Genomic DNA, 16904 nt, shown 5'->3' with positions numbered 1-16904 from the left:
CTCTATCCCCCGTCTCCCCTCTATCCCCGTCTCCCCTCTCCCCGTCCCCCTCTAACCCCGTCTCCCCTCTAACCCCTGTCTCCCCTCTAACCCCTGTCTCCCCTCTAACCCCTCTATCCCCGTCTCCCCTCTATCCCCGTCTCCCCTCTATCCCCGTCCCCCTCTATCCCCGTCTCCCCTCTATCCCCGTCTCCCCTCTAACCCCCGTCTCCCCTCTAACCCCCGTCTCCCCTCTATCCCCGTCTCCCCTCTATCCCCGTCTCCCCTCTAACCCCTCTATCCCCCGTCTCCCCTCTATCCCCGTCTCCCCTCTATCCCCGTCTCCCCTCTAACCCCGTCTCCCCTCTCCCCTCTAACCCCTCTATCCCCGTCTCCCCTCTATCCCCCGTCTCCCCTCTATCCCCGTCTCCCCTCTAACCCCGTCTCCCCTCTAACCCCCCTCTCCCCTCTATCCCCGTCTCCCCTCTATCCCCCGTCTCCCCCTCTAACCCCCGTCTCCCCTCTATCCCCGTCTCCCCTCTAACCCCTCTATCCCCCTCCCCTCTAACTCTCCCCCCCGTTCCCCTCTAACCCCGTCTCCCCTCTAACCCCGTCTCCCCTCTAACCCCCCCCGTCTCCCCTCTAACCCCCGTCTCCCCTAACCCCGTCTCCCCTCTAACCCCGTCTCCCCTCTATCCCCGTCTCCCCCTAACCCCCGTCTCCCCTCTAACCCCGTCTCCCCTCTAACCCCCGTCTCCCCTCTAACCCCGTCTCCCCCTAACCCCGTCTCCCCTCTACCCCCGTCTCCCCTCTAACCCCCCCTCTCCCCCCCGTCTCCCCTCTACCCCGTCTCCCCTCTATCCCCCGTCTCCCCTCTATCCCCCGTCTCCCCTCTATCCCCGTCTCCCCCCCTATCCCCTAACCCCGTCTCCCCTCTATCCCCCTCTCCCCTCTATCCCCGTCTCCCTCCCCCTATCCCCGTCTCCCCTCTATCCCCCGTCTCCCCTCTAACCCCGTCTCCCCTCTAACCCCCGTCTCCCCTCTAACCCCTCTATCCCCCGTCTCCCCTCTATCCCCCGTCTCCCCTCTATCCCCCGTCTCCCCTCTAACCCCTCTATCCCCGTCTCCCTCTATCCCCCGTCTCCCTCTATCCCCGTCTCCCCTCTAACCCCTCCCTCTATCCCCCGTCTCCCCTCTATCCCCTCTCCCCTCTATCCCCGTCTCCCCTCTAACCCCGTCTCTATCCCCGTCTCCCCTCTATCCCCCGTCTCCCCTCTAACCCCTGTCTCCCCTCTATCCCCCGTCTCCCCTCTAACCCCTCTATCCCCGTCTCCCTCTCTCCCCGTCTCCCCTCTATCCCCCGTCTCCCCTCTAACCCCCGTCTCCCCTCTATCCCCGTCTCCCTCCCCCCTCTATCCCCGTCTCCCCTCTAACCCCGTCTCCCCTCTAACCCCTCTCCCCGTCTCCCCTCTATCCCCGTCTCCCCTCTAACCCCCGTCTCCCCTCTAACCCCTCTCCCCCTAACCCCTCTCTCCCCTCTAACCCCTCTATCCCCGTCTCCCCTCTATCCCCGTCTCCCCCTATCCCCCGTCTCCCCTCTAACCCCTCTCCCCCTAACCCCGTCTCCCCTCTAACCCCCCGTCTCCCCTCTATCCCCGTCTCCCCCTCTAACCCCGTCTCCCCCTAACCCCTGTCTCCCCTCTATCCCCGTCTCCCCTCTCCCCTCTAACCCCGTCTCCCCTCTAACCCTCCCTCTAACCCCCGTCTCCCCTCTAACCCCGTCTCCCCTCTATCCCCCGTCTCCCCTCTAACCCCTGTCTCCCCTCTATCCCCGTCTCCCCTCTAACCCCTCTATCCCCGTCTCCCCTCTATCCCCGTCTCCCCTCTATCCCCGTCTCCCCTCTAACCCCTCTATCCCCCCGTCTCCCTCTATCCCCCTCTCCCCTCTATCCCCCCCTGTCTCCCCTCTAACCCCTCTATCCCCCTCCCCTCTATCCCCGTCTCCCCTCTAACCCCCGTCTCTCCCCTCTCCCCCCTCTATCCCCCGTCTCCCCTATCCCCTCTCCCCTCTCCCCGTCTCCCTCTAACCCCTGTCTCCCCTCTAACCCCCGTCTCCCCTCTCCCCTCTATCCCCCCTCCCCTCTATCCCCGTCTCCCCTCTAACCCCTCTCCCCTCTAACCCCGTCTCCCCTCTAACCCCTCCCCTCTCTCTATCCCCGTCTCCCCTCTAACCCCCGTCTCCCCTCTATCCCCTCTATCCCCGTCTCCCCTCTATCCCCGTCTCCCCTCTATCCCCCGTCTCCCCTCTAACCCCGTCTCCCCTCTATCCCCGTCTCCCCTCTAACCCCTCTATCCCCGTCTCCCCTCTATCCCCCGTCTCCCTCTATCCCCGTCTCCCCTCTAACCCCGTCTCCCCTCTAACCCCTCTAACCCCGTCTCCCCTCTAACCCCGTCTCCCCTCTAACCCCGTCTCCCCTCTAACCCCCGTCTCCCCTCTAACCCCTCTAACCCCGTCTCCCTCTAACCCCGTCTCCCTCTCTAACCCCCGTCTCCCTCTAACCCCGTCTCCCCTCTAACCCCGTCTCCCCTCTAACCCCGTCTCCCCTCTCACCCCCCTCCCCTCTAACCCCTCTAACCCCGTCTCCCCTCTATCCCCGTCTCTCCCCTAACCCCTCTAACCCCTCTCCCCTCTATCCCCCGTCTCCCCTCTAACCCCTCTAACCCCCTCCCCTCTATCCCCGTCTCCCCTCTCCCCTCTACCCCCGTCTCCCCCTAACCCCCCGTCTCCCCTCTAACCCCCGTCTCCCCTCTCACCCCGTCTCCCCTCTAACCCCGTCTCCCCTCTAACCCCTCTCCCCTCTCCCCTCTAAACCCCCCGTCTCCCCTCTAACCCCCATCTCCCCTCTAACCCCGTCTCCCCTCTAACCCCTCTAACCCCGTCTCCCCTCTAACCCCGTCTCCCCTCTAACCCCCGTCTCCCCTCTCACCCCCGTCTCCCCTCTAACCCCTCCTAACCCCGTCCCCTCTCCCCGTCTCCCCTCTAACCCCTCTCCCTCTAACCCCCGTCTCCCCCTAACCCCGTCTCCCCTCTAACCCCGTCTCCCCTCTAACCCCCATCTCTCCCCCGTCTCCCCTCTAACCCCCGTCTCCCCCCTAACCCCGTCTCCCCTCTAACCCCGTCTCCCCTCTAACCCCGTCTCCCCCTCACCCCCCGTCTCCCCTCTAACCCCTCTCCCCCCCCCTCCCCTCTAACCCCGTCTCCCCTCTAACCCCGTCTCCCCTCTAACCCCGTCTCCCCTCTAACCCCGTCTCCCCTCTAACCCCCGTCTCCCCTCTAACCCCCATCTCCCTCCCCCTCTAACCCCCCTCTAACCCCCGTCTCCCCTCTAACCCCGTCTCCCCTCTAACCCCCGTCTCCCCTCTAACCCCGTCTCCCCTCTAACCCCTCTATCCCCGTCTCCCCCCTAACCCCTGTCTCCCCTGCCCCCGTCTCCCCTCTAACCCCCGTCTCCCCTCTAACCCCCTATCTCCCCTCTAACCCCCCGTCTCCCCTCTAACCCCTCTCCTCTCTACCCCCCGTCTCCCCTCTAACCCCTCTAACCCCGTCTCCCCCTCTAACCCCCGTCTCCCCTCTAACCCCGTCTCCCCTCTAACCCCTCTCCCCCTAACCCCCGTCTCCCCTCTAACCCCCGTCCCCCTCTCCCCCGTCTCCCCCTAACCCCCGTCTCCCCTCTAACCCCGTCTCCCCTCTAACCCCTCTATCTCCCCTCTAACCCCGTCTCCCCTCTAACCCCTCTCCCCTCTCCCCTCTCCCCCCCCTCTCCCCTCTAACCCCTATCTCCTCTAACCCCGTCTCCCCTCCCTCTATCCCCGTCTCCCCTCTAACCCCTCTCCCCCTCTCCCCTCTAACCCCGTCTCCCCTCTAACCCCCATCTCCCCTCTAACCCTCTGTCCCCCGTCTCCCCTCTAACCCCGTCTCCCCTCTAACCCTCCCCCTCTCCCCTCTAACCCCCGTCTCCCCTCTAACCCCCTCCCCCATCTCCCCCCTAACCCCGTCTCCCCTCTAACCCCCCTCTAACCCCCGTCTCCCCTCTAACCCCGTCTCCCCTCTAACCCCGTCTCCCCTCTAACCCCCCCCCTCCCCTCTCTCCCCCGTCTCCCCTCTAACCCCTCTAACCCCCATCTCCCCTCTAACCCCCCCTCTCCCCTCTAACCCCCGTCTCCCCCTCCACCCCCGTCTCCCCTCTAACCCCCCTCTCCCCTCTAACCCCCGTCTCCCCTCTAACCCCCGTCTCCCCTCTAACCCCCGTCTCCCCTCTAACCCCCGTCTCCCCTCTAACCCCCGTCTCCCCTCTCTACCCCCATCTCCCTAACTCCCCTCTAACCCCGTCTCCCCTCTAACCCCTAACTCCCCTCTCCCTAACCCCCGTCTCCCCTCTAACCCCGTCTCCCCTCTAACCCGTCTCCCCTCTAACTAACCCCTCTAACCCCCTCCCCTCTAACCCCCCGTCTCCCCTCTAACCCCGTCTCCCCTCTAACCCCCATCTCCCCCTAACCCCCTCCCCCCTCTAACCCCCGTCTCCCCTCTAACCCCCGTCTCCCCCTAACCCCCGTCTCCCCTCTCACCCCCCGTCTCTAACCCCGTCTCCCCTCTAACCCCCGTCTCCCCTCTAACCCCCTCTCCCCTCTAACCCCGTCTCCCCTCTAACCCCCGTCTCCCCTCTCACCCCCCGTCTCCCCTCTCCCCCTAACTCCCTCTAACCCCCGTCTCCCCTCTAACCCCCATCTCCCCTCTAACCCCGTCTCTAACCCCGTCTCCCCTAACCCCGTCTCCCCTCTAACCCCCGTCTCCCCTCTAACCCCCGTCTCCCCTCTCACCCCCGTCTCCCCTCTAACCCCCGTCTCCCCTCTAACCCCGTCTCCCCTCTAACCCCGTCTCCCCTCTAACCCCGTCTCCCCTCTAACCCCCGTCTCCCCTCTAACCCCGTCTCCCCTCTAACCCCTCTATCCCCTCTACCCCTGTCATCTAACCCCCTAACCCCCTCTCCCCTCCTACCCCCATCTCCCCTCTAACCCCCATCTCCCCTCTAACCCCGTCTCCCCTCTAACCCCTGTCTCCCCTCTAACCCCCAGTCTAACCCCTCTAACCCCGTCTCCCTCTAACCCCCGTCTCCCCTCTAACCCCTCTCCCTCTAACCCCGTCTCCCCCTAACCCCGTCTCCCCTCTAACCCCCTGAACCCCGTCTCCCCTCTAAACCCCGTCTCCCCTCTAACCCCCGTCTCCCCTCTAACCCCCTCCCCGTCTCTAACCCCTCTCCCCCATCTCCCCCCTAACCCCTCTAACCCCGTCTCCCCTAACCCCCGTCTCCCCCCCCCTGACCCCCCGTCTCCCCTCTAACCCCCTCTAGGACCCCGTCTCCCCTCTAACCCCCCGTCTCCCCTCTAGAGGAGGTCTCCCCTCTCCCCCCCATCTCCCCTCTAACCCCGTCTCCCCTCTAACCCCCCATCTCCCCTCTAACCCCCATCTCCCCTCTCCCCCCGTCTCCCCTCTAACCCCCCTGGTCTCCCCTCTAACCCCTAACTCCCCAACCGTCTCCCCCTAACCCCCATCTCCCCTAACCCCGTCTCCCCTCTAACCCCCCGTCTCCCCTCAACCCCCCCTCTAACCCCCGTCTCCCCTCTAACCCCAGTCTCCCCTCTAACCCCTGTCTCCCCTCTAACCCCCCCGTCTCCCCTCTAACCCCCTGTCTCCCCCTCCTCAACCCCGTCTCCCCTCTAACCCCCAGTCTCCCCTCTAACCCCCATCTCCCCTCTAACCCCAGTCTCCCCTCTAACCCCATCTCCCCTCTAACCCCGTCTCCCCTCTCACCCCGTCTCCCCTCTAACCCCCATCTCCCCTCTAACCCCTGTCTCCCCTCTAGGGGAGGGGGTCCCCGTCTCCCCTCTAAGGGGAGGGGGGTCCTGGTCAGTCTCCCCTCTAACCCCCTGGTCTCCCCCAACCCCGTCTCCCCTCATATCTCCCCCTAACCCTCCGTCTCCCTCTAACCCCCTCCCCTAACCCCATCTCAACCCTCTAGGGGAGTCTCCCCTCTCATATCCCCTAACCTCCCCTCTAACCCCTGTCTCCCCCTAACCCCGTCTCCCCTCTCAACCCCTAACCCCCATCTCCCCTCTATCTCCCTAACCCCTGGTCAGTCCCCTCTAACCCCCATCTCCCCTCTATCCCCCTCCCCTCTGGAGGAGGGGAGGGGGGTCCTGGTCTCATATCCCCCGTCTCCCCTCTAACCCCTGGTCAGTCTCCCCTCTAGGGGACCCCCTCATATCCCTCTAACCCCGTCTCCCCCTAACCCCAGTCTCCCCTGAGGAACCCCCCTCCCCAGTCATATCCCCTGTCCCCCTCTATCCCCTCTCCCCTCTAGGGGGGTCCCTCCCCTCTCAACCCCATCTCCTCTCAGTCCCGTCTCCCCTGAGGAACCCCCATCTCCCCTCTAACCCCGTCCTGGTCCCTCTAACCCCCATCTCCCCTCAATCCCCCCTCCTGGTCACCCCCTCCCCCTCTGGGGTCCTGGTCTCACCCCCATCTCCCCTCTAACCCCATCTCCCCTAGGAGGGGAGGGGGTCTGGTCTCTAACCCCCTGTCTCCCCTCTAACCCCGTCTCCCCTCTACCCCCGTCTCCCCCTGGTCAGTCTAAACCCTCTCCCCTCTAACCCCCCTGAGGAGGGGGGTCCCCTCTCCCCCCTAACCCCCATCTCCCCTCTAACCCCCCCTGTCTATCCCCTCTAACCCCGTCTCCCCTCTAACCCCCTCTGAAGTCCCCCCCTGAGGACCCCATCATATCAACCCTGAGGAGGGGAGGGGGTCTAACCCCCCTCCCAACCTAACCCCGTCTCCCCTCTAACCATATCCCCCCTCCCCTCTAACCCCGTCTCCCCTCTAACCCCTCTCAGTCATATCCCTAACCCCTGGTCTCTATCCCCTAAGGAGGGTCTCCTCTCATACCCCTAACCCCCATCTCCTCTAACCCCATCTCCCCTGAACCCCCTGTCTCCCCCTCTAGGGGACCCCATCTCCCCTGAACCCCGTCTCCCCCTGAGGAGGGGGGGGGGTCCTGGTCAGTCATCTGGGAGGAGGGGGGGGGTCCTGGTCAGTCATATCAACCCTGAGGGGGGAGGGGGTCCCCTCTAACCCCGTCTCCCCTCAACCCCCATCTCCCTGGTCAGTCATATCCCCTGAGGAGGGAGGGGGTCCTGTCTCCCCTCTAACCCCATCTCCCCCTAACCCCTGTCTCCCCCTCTAGGGGAGGGGTCCTGTCTCCCCCTAACCCCCATCTCCCCTCTCAACCCCGAGGAGGGGAGGGGGTCCCCTCAACCCCCGTCTCCCCTCTGAACCCCCATCTCCCCTCAGTCATATCAACCCCTGAGGAGGGGAGGGGGTCCCAGTCATATCAACCCTGAGGAGGGGGGGGGTCCTGGTCAGTCATCTCCCTAAGGAGGGTCTCCCCTCTAACCCCCAGTCTCCCCTCAACCCCCAGGAGGGGAGGGGGTCCTGGTCTCTAATCTCCCCTCTAGGAGGGGAGGGGGTCCCCGTCTCAACCCTGAGGAGGGGAGGGGGTCCTGTCTCATATCAACCCTCTAACCCCCCGTCTCCCCTCTAACCCCCGTCTCCCCTCTAACCCCCGGGGTCCCCTCTAACCCCCATCTCCCCTCTAACCCCGTCTCCCCTCTAACCCCGGAGGGGAGGGGGTCCCCCTCTAACCCCCATCTCCCCTCTAACCCCTCTAACCCCCATCTCCCCCTAACCCCGTCTCCCCTCTAACCCCCAACCCTCTAACCCCCGTCTCCCCTCTAACCCCTCTCCCCCCGTCTCCCCTGAGGAGGGGGGGGGTCTGGTCAGTCCCTCAACCCCCGTCTCCCCTCTAACCCCGTCTCCCCTCTAACCCCTCTAGGGGGAGGGGGGTCCCCATCATCCAACCCTGAGGAGGGGAGGGGGTCTAACCCCATCTCCCCTAACCCCCGTCTCCCCCCTCTAACCCCCATCTCCCCTGAACCCCAGTCTCCCCTAACCCCGTCTCCCAACCCTCTAACCCCCATCTCCCCTCTAAGGGGTCTCCCTCTAACCCCCATCTCCCCCTAACCCCCATCTCCCCTCCTGGTCACCCCCGTCTCCCCTCTAACCCCTCTCCTGGTCAGTCATCTCCCCTCTGAGGAGGGGAGGAGGGGACCCCCAGTCTCCCCTCTAACCCCCTCTCCCCTCTAACCCCTGGTCTCCCCTCTAACCCCCATCTCCCCTCTAACCCCCATCTCCCCTCTAACCCCTCTAACCCCATCTCCCCCTGAACCCCCTGGTCTCCCCTATCAACCCTAACCCCCTCCCCCCTCCCCCTGGTCCGTCTCCCCCTGAACCCCGTCTCCCCTCTCACCCCCGTCTCCCCCTAACCCCAGTCTCCCCTCTCACCCCAGTCTCCCCTCTAACCCCTGGTCAGTCTCCCTCTAACCCCCATCTCCCCTAACCCCCGTCTCCCCCTCACCCCAGTCTCCCCTCTAGGAGGGGAGGGGGGGTCCTGGTCTCCCCTCTCACCCCCATCTCCCCTCTAACCCCATCTCCCCTCTCACCCCGTCTCCCCTCAACCCCCATCTCCCCCTAACCCCATCTCCCCTCTAACCCCCATCTCCCCTCTAACCCCTATCTCCCCAGTAACCCCCTCCCCCTCAGTCAACCCCCGTCTCCCCCTAACCCCGTCTCCCCTCTAACCCCCCGTCTCCTCTCTAACCCCGTCTCCCCTCTAACCCCCCGGGGGGGTCTCCCCTCTAACCCCGTCTCCCCTCTAACCCCTCTCCCCTCTAACCCCGTCTCCCCTCTAACCCCCATCTCCCCATATCTAACCCCCCGGAGGAGGGGAACCCCGTCTCCCCTCTAACCCCGTCTCCCCTCTAACCCCGTCTCCTCTCAACCCCCGTCTCCCCTCTAACCCCTGTCTCCCCCCTGAAGGGGAGGGGGGTCCCCCTCACCCCCGTCTCCCCCTAACCCCGTCTCCCCTCTAACCCCTCTAACCCCCATCTCCCCTCTTACCCCCATCTCCCCCTAACCCCGGGGGGTCCTGGTCTAACCCCTCTAACCCCCATCTCCCCCTTACCCCCATCTCCCCTCTCATATCCCCTCTAACCCCCGGGGAGGGGGTCCCCTCCTTTCAGGGACATCAACAAGAGTTCAGAAGTGAAGATCGTGCACACCTCCGTGCACGGAGTCGGACACGCCTTCGTCCAATCAGCTTTCAAGGCCTTTGACCTCCGACCCCCGTACGCCGTAGAGGAGCAGAAAGACCCTGACCCGGAGTTCCCCACTGTCAAATACCCCAACCCTGAGGAGGGGAAGGGGGTCCTGGTCAGTCATATCAACCCTGAGGAGGGGAGGGGGGGTCCTGGTCAGTCATATCAACCCTGAGGAGGGGAGGGGGGTCCTGGTCAGTCATATCAACCCTGAGGAGGGGAGGGGGTCCTGGTCAGTCATATCAACCCTGAGGAGGGGAGGGGGTCCTGGTCAGTCATATCAACCCTGAGGAGGGGAGGGGGGTCCTGGTCAGTCATATCAACCCTGAGGAGGGGAGGGGGTCCTGGTCAGTCATATCAACCCTGAGGAGGGGAGGGGGGTCCTGGTCAGTCATATCAACCCTGAGGAGGGGAGGGGGTCCTGGTCAGGGGGTCCTGGTCAGTCATATCAACCCTGAGGAGGGGAGGGGGTCCTGGTCAGTCATATCAACCCTGAGGAGGGGAGGGGGTCCTGGTCAGTCATATCAACCCTGAGGAGGGGAGGGGGTCCTGGTCAGTCATATCAACCCTGGGGAGGGGAGGGGGGTCCTGGTCAGTCATATCAACCCTGAGGAGGGGAGGGGGGTCCTGGTCAGTCATATCAACCCTGAGGAGGGGGGGGGTCCTGGTCAGTCATATCAACCCTGAGGAGGGGAGGGGGTCCTGGTCAGTCATATCAACCCTGAGGAGGGGGGGGGGTCCTGGTCAGTCATATCAACCCTGAGGAGGGGGGGGTCCTGGTCAGTCATATCAACCCTGAGGAGGGGAGGGGGGGTCCTGGTCAGTCATATCAACCCTGAGGAGGGGAGGGGGTCCTGGTCAGTCATATCAACCCTGAGGAGGGGAGGGGGGTCCTGGTCAGTCATATCAACCCTGAGGAGGGGAGGGGGTCCTGGTCAGTCATATCAACCCTGAGGAGGGGGGGGTCCTGGGTCAGTCATATCAACCCTGGGGGGGGGTCCTGGTCAGTCATATCAACCCTGAGGAGGGGGGGGGGTCCTGGTCAGTCATATCAACCCTGAGGAGGGGAGGGGGTCCTGGTCAGTCATATCAACCCTGAGGAGGGGGGGGGGTCCTGGTCAGTCATATCAACCCTGAGGAGGGGGGGGGTCCTGGTCAGTCATATCAACCCTGAGGAGGGGGGGGGTCCTGGTCAGTCATATCAACCCTGAGGAGGGGGTCCTGGTCAGGGGGGGGGGGGGGTCTGGTCAGTCATATCAACCCTGAGGAGGGGAGGGGGGGGGTCCTGGTCAGTCATATCAACCCTGAGGAGGGGGGGGGGGGTCCTGGTCAGTCATATCAACCCTGAGGAGGGGAGGGGGGTCCTGGTCAGTCATATCAACCCTGAGGAGGGGGTCCTGGTCAGGGGGGGGGTCCTGGTCAGTCATATCAACCCTGAGGAGGGGAGGGGGTCCTGGTCAGTCATATCAACCCCTGGTCAGGAGGAGGAGGGGAGGGGGTCCTGGTCAGTCATATCAACCCTGAGGAGGGGAGGGGGGGGGGTCCTGGTCAGTCATATCAACCCTGAGGAGGGGAGGGGGGGGGGTCCTGGTCAGTCATATCAACCCTGAGGAGGGGGGGGGTCCTGGCAGTCATATCAACCCTGAGGAGGGGAGGGGGGGGGGTCCTGGTCAGTCATATCAACCCTGAGGAGGGGAGGGGGGGGGTCCTGGTCAGTCATATCAACCCTGAGGAGGGGGGGGGGGTCCTGGTCAGTCATATCAACCCTGAGGAGGGGAGGGGGTCCTGGTCAGTCATATCAACCCTGAGGAGGGGAGGGGGGTCCTGGTCAGTCATATCAACCCTGAGGAGGGGAGGGGGGGGTCCTGGTCAGTCATATCAACCCTGAGGAGGGGAGGGGGGGGTCCTGGTCAGTCATATCAACCCTGAGGAGGGGAGGGGGGGGTCCTGGTCAGTCATATCAACCCTGAGGAGGGGAGGGGGTCCTGGTCAGTCATATCAACCCTGAGGAGGGGAGGGGGTCCTGGTCAGTCATATCAACCCTGAGGAGGGGAGGGGGGGTCCTGGTCAGTCCTGGTCAGTCATATCAACCCTGAGGAGGGGAGGGGGGGGGGTCCTGGTCAGTCATATCAACCCTGAGGAGGAGGAGGGGGTCCTGGTCAGTCATATCAACCCTGAGGAGGGGGGGGGGGTCCTGGTCAGTCATATCAACCCTGAGGAGGGGGGGGGTCCTGGTCAGTCATATCAACCCTGAGGAGGGGAGGGGGGGTCCTGGTCAGTCATATCAACCCTGAGGAGGGGAGGGGGTCCTGGTCAGTCATATCAACCCTGAGGAGGGGAGGGGGTCCTGGTCAGTCATATCAACCCTGAGGAGGGGGGGGTCCTGGTCAGTCATATCAACCCTGAGGAGGGGGGGGGGGTCCTGGTCAGTCATATCAACCCTGAGGAGGGGGGGGGTCCTGGTCAGTCATATCAACCCTGAGGAGGGGGGGGGTCCTGGTCAGTCATATCAACCCTGAGGAGGGGGGGGGGTCCTGGTCAGTCATATCAACCCTGAGGAGGGGAGGGGGGGGGGGGGTCCTGGTCAGTCATATCAACCCTGAGGAGGGGAGGGGGGGGGGGGTCCTGGTCAGTCATATCAACCCTGAGGAGGGGAGGGGGGTCCTGGTCAGTCATATCAACCCTGAGGAGGGGAGGGGGGGTCCTGGTCAGTCATATCAACCCTGAGGAGGGGGGAGGGGGGTCCTGGTCAGTCATATCAACCCTGAGGAGGGGGGGGGTCCTGGTCAGTCATATCAACCCTGAGGAGGGGGGGGGGTCCTGGTCAGGGGGGGGAGGGGGTCCTGGTCAGTCATATCAACCCTGAGGAGGGGAGGGGGTCCTGGTCAGTCATATCAACCCTGAGGAGGGGAGGGGGGTCCTGGTCAGTCATATCAACCCTGAGGAGGGGGGGAGGGGGGTCCTGGTCAGTCATATCAACCCTGAGGAGGGAGGGGGGGGGGTCCTGGTCAGTCATATCAACCCTGAGGAGGGGAGGGGGGTCCTGGTCAGTCATATCAACCCTGAGGAGGGGAGGGGGGGGGTCCTGGTCAGTCATATCAACCCTGAGGAGGGGAGGGGGTCCTGGTCAGTCATATCAACCCTGAGGAGGGGGGGGGGGTCCTGGTCAGTCATATCAACCCTGAGGGGAGGGGGTCAGTCAGGGGGGGGGTCCTGGTCAGTCATATCAACCCTGAGGAGGGGAGGGGGGGGTCCTGGTCAGTCATATCAACCCTGAGGAGGGGGGGGGTCCTGGTCAGTCATATCAACCCTGAGGAGGGGAGGGGGGTCCTGGTCAGTCATATCAACCCTGAGGAGGGGAGGGGGGTCCTGGTCAGTCATATCAACCCTGAGGAGGGGAGGGGGTCCTGGTCAGTCATATCAACCCTGAGGAGGGGGGGGGGGTCCTGGTCAGTCATATCAACCCTGAGGAGGGGGGAGGGGGGTCCTGGTCAGTCATATCAACCCTGAGGAGGGGAGGGGGTCCTGGTCAGTCATATCAACCCTGAGGAGGGGAGGGGGTCCTGGTCAGTCATATCAACCCTGAGGAGGGGGGGGGGGTCCTGGTCAGTCATATCAACCCTGAGGAGGGGAGGGGGGGGTCCTGGTCAGTCATATCAACCCTGAGGAGGGGAGGGGGGGTCCTGGTCAGTCATATCAACCCTGAGGAGGGGGGGGGGGGGGTCCTGGTCAGTCATATCAACCCTGAGGAGGGGAGGGGGGTCCTGGTCAGTCATATCAACCCTGAGGAGGGGAGGGGGGTCAGTCCAACCCTGAGTCCTGGTCAGTCATATCAACCCTGAGGAGGGGGGGGGGGTCCTGGTCAGTCATATCAACCCTGAGGAGGGGGGGGGGGTCCTGGTCAGTCATATCAACCCTGAGGAGGGGGGGGGGGGGTCCTGGTCAGTCATATCAACCCTGAGGAGGGGGTCCTGGGGGGGGGGGTCCTGGTCAGTCATATCAACCCTGAGGAGGGGAGGGGGTCCTGGTCAGTCATATCAACCCTGAGGAGGGGAGGGGGTCCTGGTCAGTCATATCAACCCTGAGGAGGGGAGGGGGGGTCCTGGTCAGTCATATCAACCCTGAGGAGGGGGGGGGGGGGTCCTGGTCAGTCATATCAACCCTGAGGAGGGGGGGGGGGGGGTCCTGGTCAGTCATATCAACCCTGAGGAGGGGGGGGGTCCTGGTCAGTCATATCAACCCTGAGGAGGGGGGGGGTCCTGGTCAGTCATATCAACCCTGAGGAGGGGAGGGGGGTCCTGGTCAGTCATATCAACCCTGAGGAGGGGAGGGGGGTCCTGGTCAGTCATATCAACCCTGAGGAGGGGGGGGGGGGGGGGGTCCTGGTCAGTCATATCAACCCTGAGGAGGGGAGGGGGGTCCTGGTCAGTCATATCAACCCTGAGGAGGGGGGGTCCTGGTCAGGGGGGGGGGGTCCTGGTCAGTCATATCAACCCTGAGGAGGGGAGGGGGTCCTGGTCAGTCATATCAACCCTGAGGGGGGTCCTGGTCAGGGGAGGGGGGGGTCCTGGTCAGTCATATCAACCCTGAGGAGGGGAGGGGGGGGTCCTGGTCAGTCATATCAACCCTGAGGGGAGGGGGGGGTCCTGGGGGAGGGGGGGGGTCCTGGTCAGTCATATCAACCCTGAGGAGGGGAGGGGGGGGTCCTGGTCAGTCATATCAACCCTGAGGAGGGGAGGGGGGGGGGTCCTGGTCAGTCATATCAACCCTGAGGAGGGGAGGGGGTCCTGGTCAGTCATATCAACCCTGAGGAGGGGAGGGGGTCCTGGTCAGTCATATCAACCCTGAGGAGGGGAGGGGGTCCTGGTCAGTCATATCAACCCTGAGGAGGGGAGGGGGGGGGTCCTGGTCAGTCATATCAACCCTGAGGGAGGGGAGGGGGTCCTGGTCAGTCATATCAACCCTGAGGAGGGGGGGGGGGTCCTGGTCAGTCATATCAACCCTGAGGAGGGGGGGGGGGGTCCTGGTCAGTCATATCAACCCTGAGGAGGGGAGGGGGGTCCTGGTCAGTCATATCAACCCTGAGGAGGGGGGGGGGGTCCTGGTCAGTCATATCAACCCTGAGGAGGGGAGGGGGTCCTGGTCAGTCATATCAACCCTGAGGAGGGGGGGGGTCCTGGTCAGTCATATCAACCCCTGAGGAGGGGGGGGTCCTGGTCAGTCATATCAACCCTGAGGAGGGGAGGGGGGTCCTGGTCAGTCATATCAACCCTGAGGAGGGGAGGGGGTCCTGGTCAGTCATATCAACCCTGAGGAGGGGAGGGGGGGGTCCTGGTCAGTCATATCAACCCTGAGGAGGGGAGGGGGTCCTGGTCAGTCATATCAACCCTGAGGAGGGGAGGGGGTCCTCATATCAGTCATATCAACCCTGAGGAGGGGAGGGGGGTCCTGGTCAGTCATATCAACCCTGAGGAGGGGAGGGGGGTCCTGGTCAGTCATATCAACCCTGAGGAGGGGAGGGGGGGGGTCCTGGTCAGTCATATCAACCCTGAGGAGGGGAGGGGGGTCCTGGTCAGTCATATCAACCCTGAGGAGGGGGGGGGTCCTGGTCAGGGGGGGGGAGGGGGTCCTGGTCAGTCATATCAACCCTGAGGAGGGGGGGGGTCCTGGTCAGTCATATCAACCCTGAGGAGGGGGGAGGGGGGTCCTGGTCAGTCATATCAACCCTGAGGAGGGGAGGGGGGGTCCTGGTCAGTCATATCAACCCTGAGGAGGGGAGGGGGGTCCTGGTCAGTCATATCAACCCTGAGGAGGGGAGGGGGGGGGGGTCCTGGTCAGTCATATCAACCCTGAGGGGGGGGGGGGGGGGTCCTGGTCAGTCATATCAACCCTGAGGAGGGGGGGGGTCCTGGTCAGTCATATCAACCCTGAGGAGGGGAGGGGGGGGTCCTGGTCAGTCATATCAACCCTGAGGAGGGGAGGGGGGGTCCTGGTCAGTCATATCAACCCTGAGGAGGGGAGGGGGGGTCCTGGTCAGTCATATCAACCCTGAGGAGGGGAGGGGGGGGGGTCCTGGTCAGTCATATCAACCCTGAGGAGGGGGGGGGGGGTCCTGGTCAGTCATATCAACCCTGAGGAGGGGAGGGGGGTCCTGGTCAGTCATATCAACCCTGAGGAGGGGGGGGGGGGTCCTGGTCAGTCATATCAACCCTGAGGAGGGGAGGGGGGGGGGGTCCTGGTCAGTCATATCAACCCTGAGGAGGGGAGGGGGGGGTCCTGGTCAGGGGGAGGGGGGGGGTCCTGGTCAGTCATATCAACCCTGAGGAGGGGGGGGGTCCTGGTCAGTCATATCAACCCTGAGGAGGGGGGGGGGGGTCCTGGTCAGTCATATCAACCCTGAGGAGGGGAGGGGGGGTCAGTCATATCAACCCTGAGGAGGGGAGGGGGTCCTGGTCAGTCATATCAACCCTGAGGAGGGGAGGGGGTCCTGGTCAGTCATATCAACCCTGAGGAGGGGAGGGGGTCCTGGTCAGTCATATCAACCCTGAGGAGGGGAGGGGGGTCCTGGTCAGTCATATCAACCCTGAGGAGGGGAGGGGGGAGGGGGTCCTGGTCAGTCATATCAACCCTGAGGAGGGGAGGGGGGTCCTGGTCAGTCATATCAACCCTGAGGAGGGGAGGGGGTCCTGGTCAGTCATATCAACCCTGAGGAGGGGAGGGGGTCCTGGTCAGTCATATCAACCCTGAGGAGGGGAGGGGGTCCTGGTCAGTCATATCAACCCTGAGGAGGGGGAGGGGGGTCCTGGTCAGTCATATCAACCCTGAGGAGGGGAGGGGGGTCAGTCCTGGTCAGTCATATCAACCCTGAGGAGGGGAGGGGGTCCTGGTCAGTCATATCAACCCTGAGGAGGGGAGGGGGTCCTGGTCAGTCATATCAACCCTGAAGGGGAGGGGTTTGTGTCAGTCCTACAGACCCTGGTCAGTTTCAACCCTGAGGAGGGGAGGGGCTCCTGTAGTTCTGGCCAACGACCCGGACGCTGACCGCCTGGCCGTTGCTGAGCAACAGAAAGGGTAGGAGGCCTGTAGGGATCATGGGTAATGTGTTGGGGGGCGTTGCTGAGGAACAGAAGGGGCCTGTAGGGATCATGGGTAATGTGTTGGGGGTGTTGCTGAGGAACAGAAGAGGCCTGTAGGGATCATGGGTAATGTATTGGGGGGCGTTGCTGAGGAACAGAAGGGGCCTGTAGGGATTATGGGTAATGTGTTGGGGGGCGTTGCTGAGGAACAGAAGAGGCCTGTAGGGATTATGGGTAATGTGTTGGGGGGCGTTGCTGAGGAACAGAAGGGGTAGGAGGCCTGTAGGGATCATGGGTAATGTGTTGGGGGGCGTTGCTGAGGAACAGAAGGGGCCTGTAGGGATCATGGGTAATGTGTTGGGGGGTGTTGCTGAGGAACAGAAGGGGCCTGTAGGGATCATGGGTAATGTGTTGGGGGGCGTTGCTGAGGAACAGAAGGGGCCTGTAGGGATCATGGGTAATGTGTTGGGGGGCGTTGCTGAGGAACAGAAGGGGCCTGTAGGGATCATGGGTAATGTGTTGGGGGCGTTGCTGAGGAACAGAAGGGGCCTGTAGGGATCATGGGTAATGTGTTGGGGGGCG

The 16904-nt window shown here is 63.9% G+C and overlaps 1 protein-coding gene across 1 annotated transcript in view; it reads left to right on the top strand.

Moving 5' to 3' along the window:
* pgm2 (phosphoglucomutase 2) overlaps nt 1-16904 on the top strand; it is a 47167-nt gene that overhangs the window by 17956 nt on the left and 12307 nt on the right. Inside the window, exons 6-7 of the mRNA XM_052500464.1 lie at nt 9172-9365; nt 16230-16317. Of these exons, the coding sequence (XP_052356424.1) occupies nt 9172-9365; nt 16230-16317 (282 nt within the window). The remainder of the gene's footprint in view (nt 1-9171; nt 9366-16229; nt 16318-16904) is intronic.

This window comes from Oncorhynchus keta, unplaced genomic scaffold, assembly GCF_023373465.1.
Source record: "Oncorhynchus keta strain PuntledgeMale-10-30-2019 unplaced genomic scaffold, Oket_V2 Un_contig_10686_pilon_pilon, whole genome shotgun sequence".
Taxonomy (NCBI): Eukaryota; Metazoa; Chordata; class Actinopteri; order Salmoniformes; family Salmonidae; genus Oncorhynchus; species Oncorhynchus keta.
Note: the sequence above shows the minus strand (reverse complement) of the source record. Positions and strands in the feature narration are given on the sequence as shown.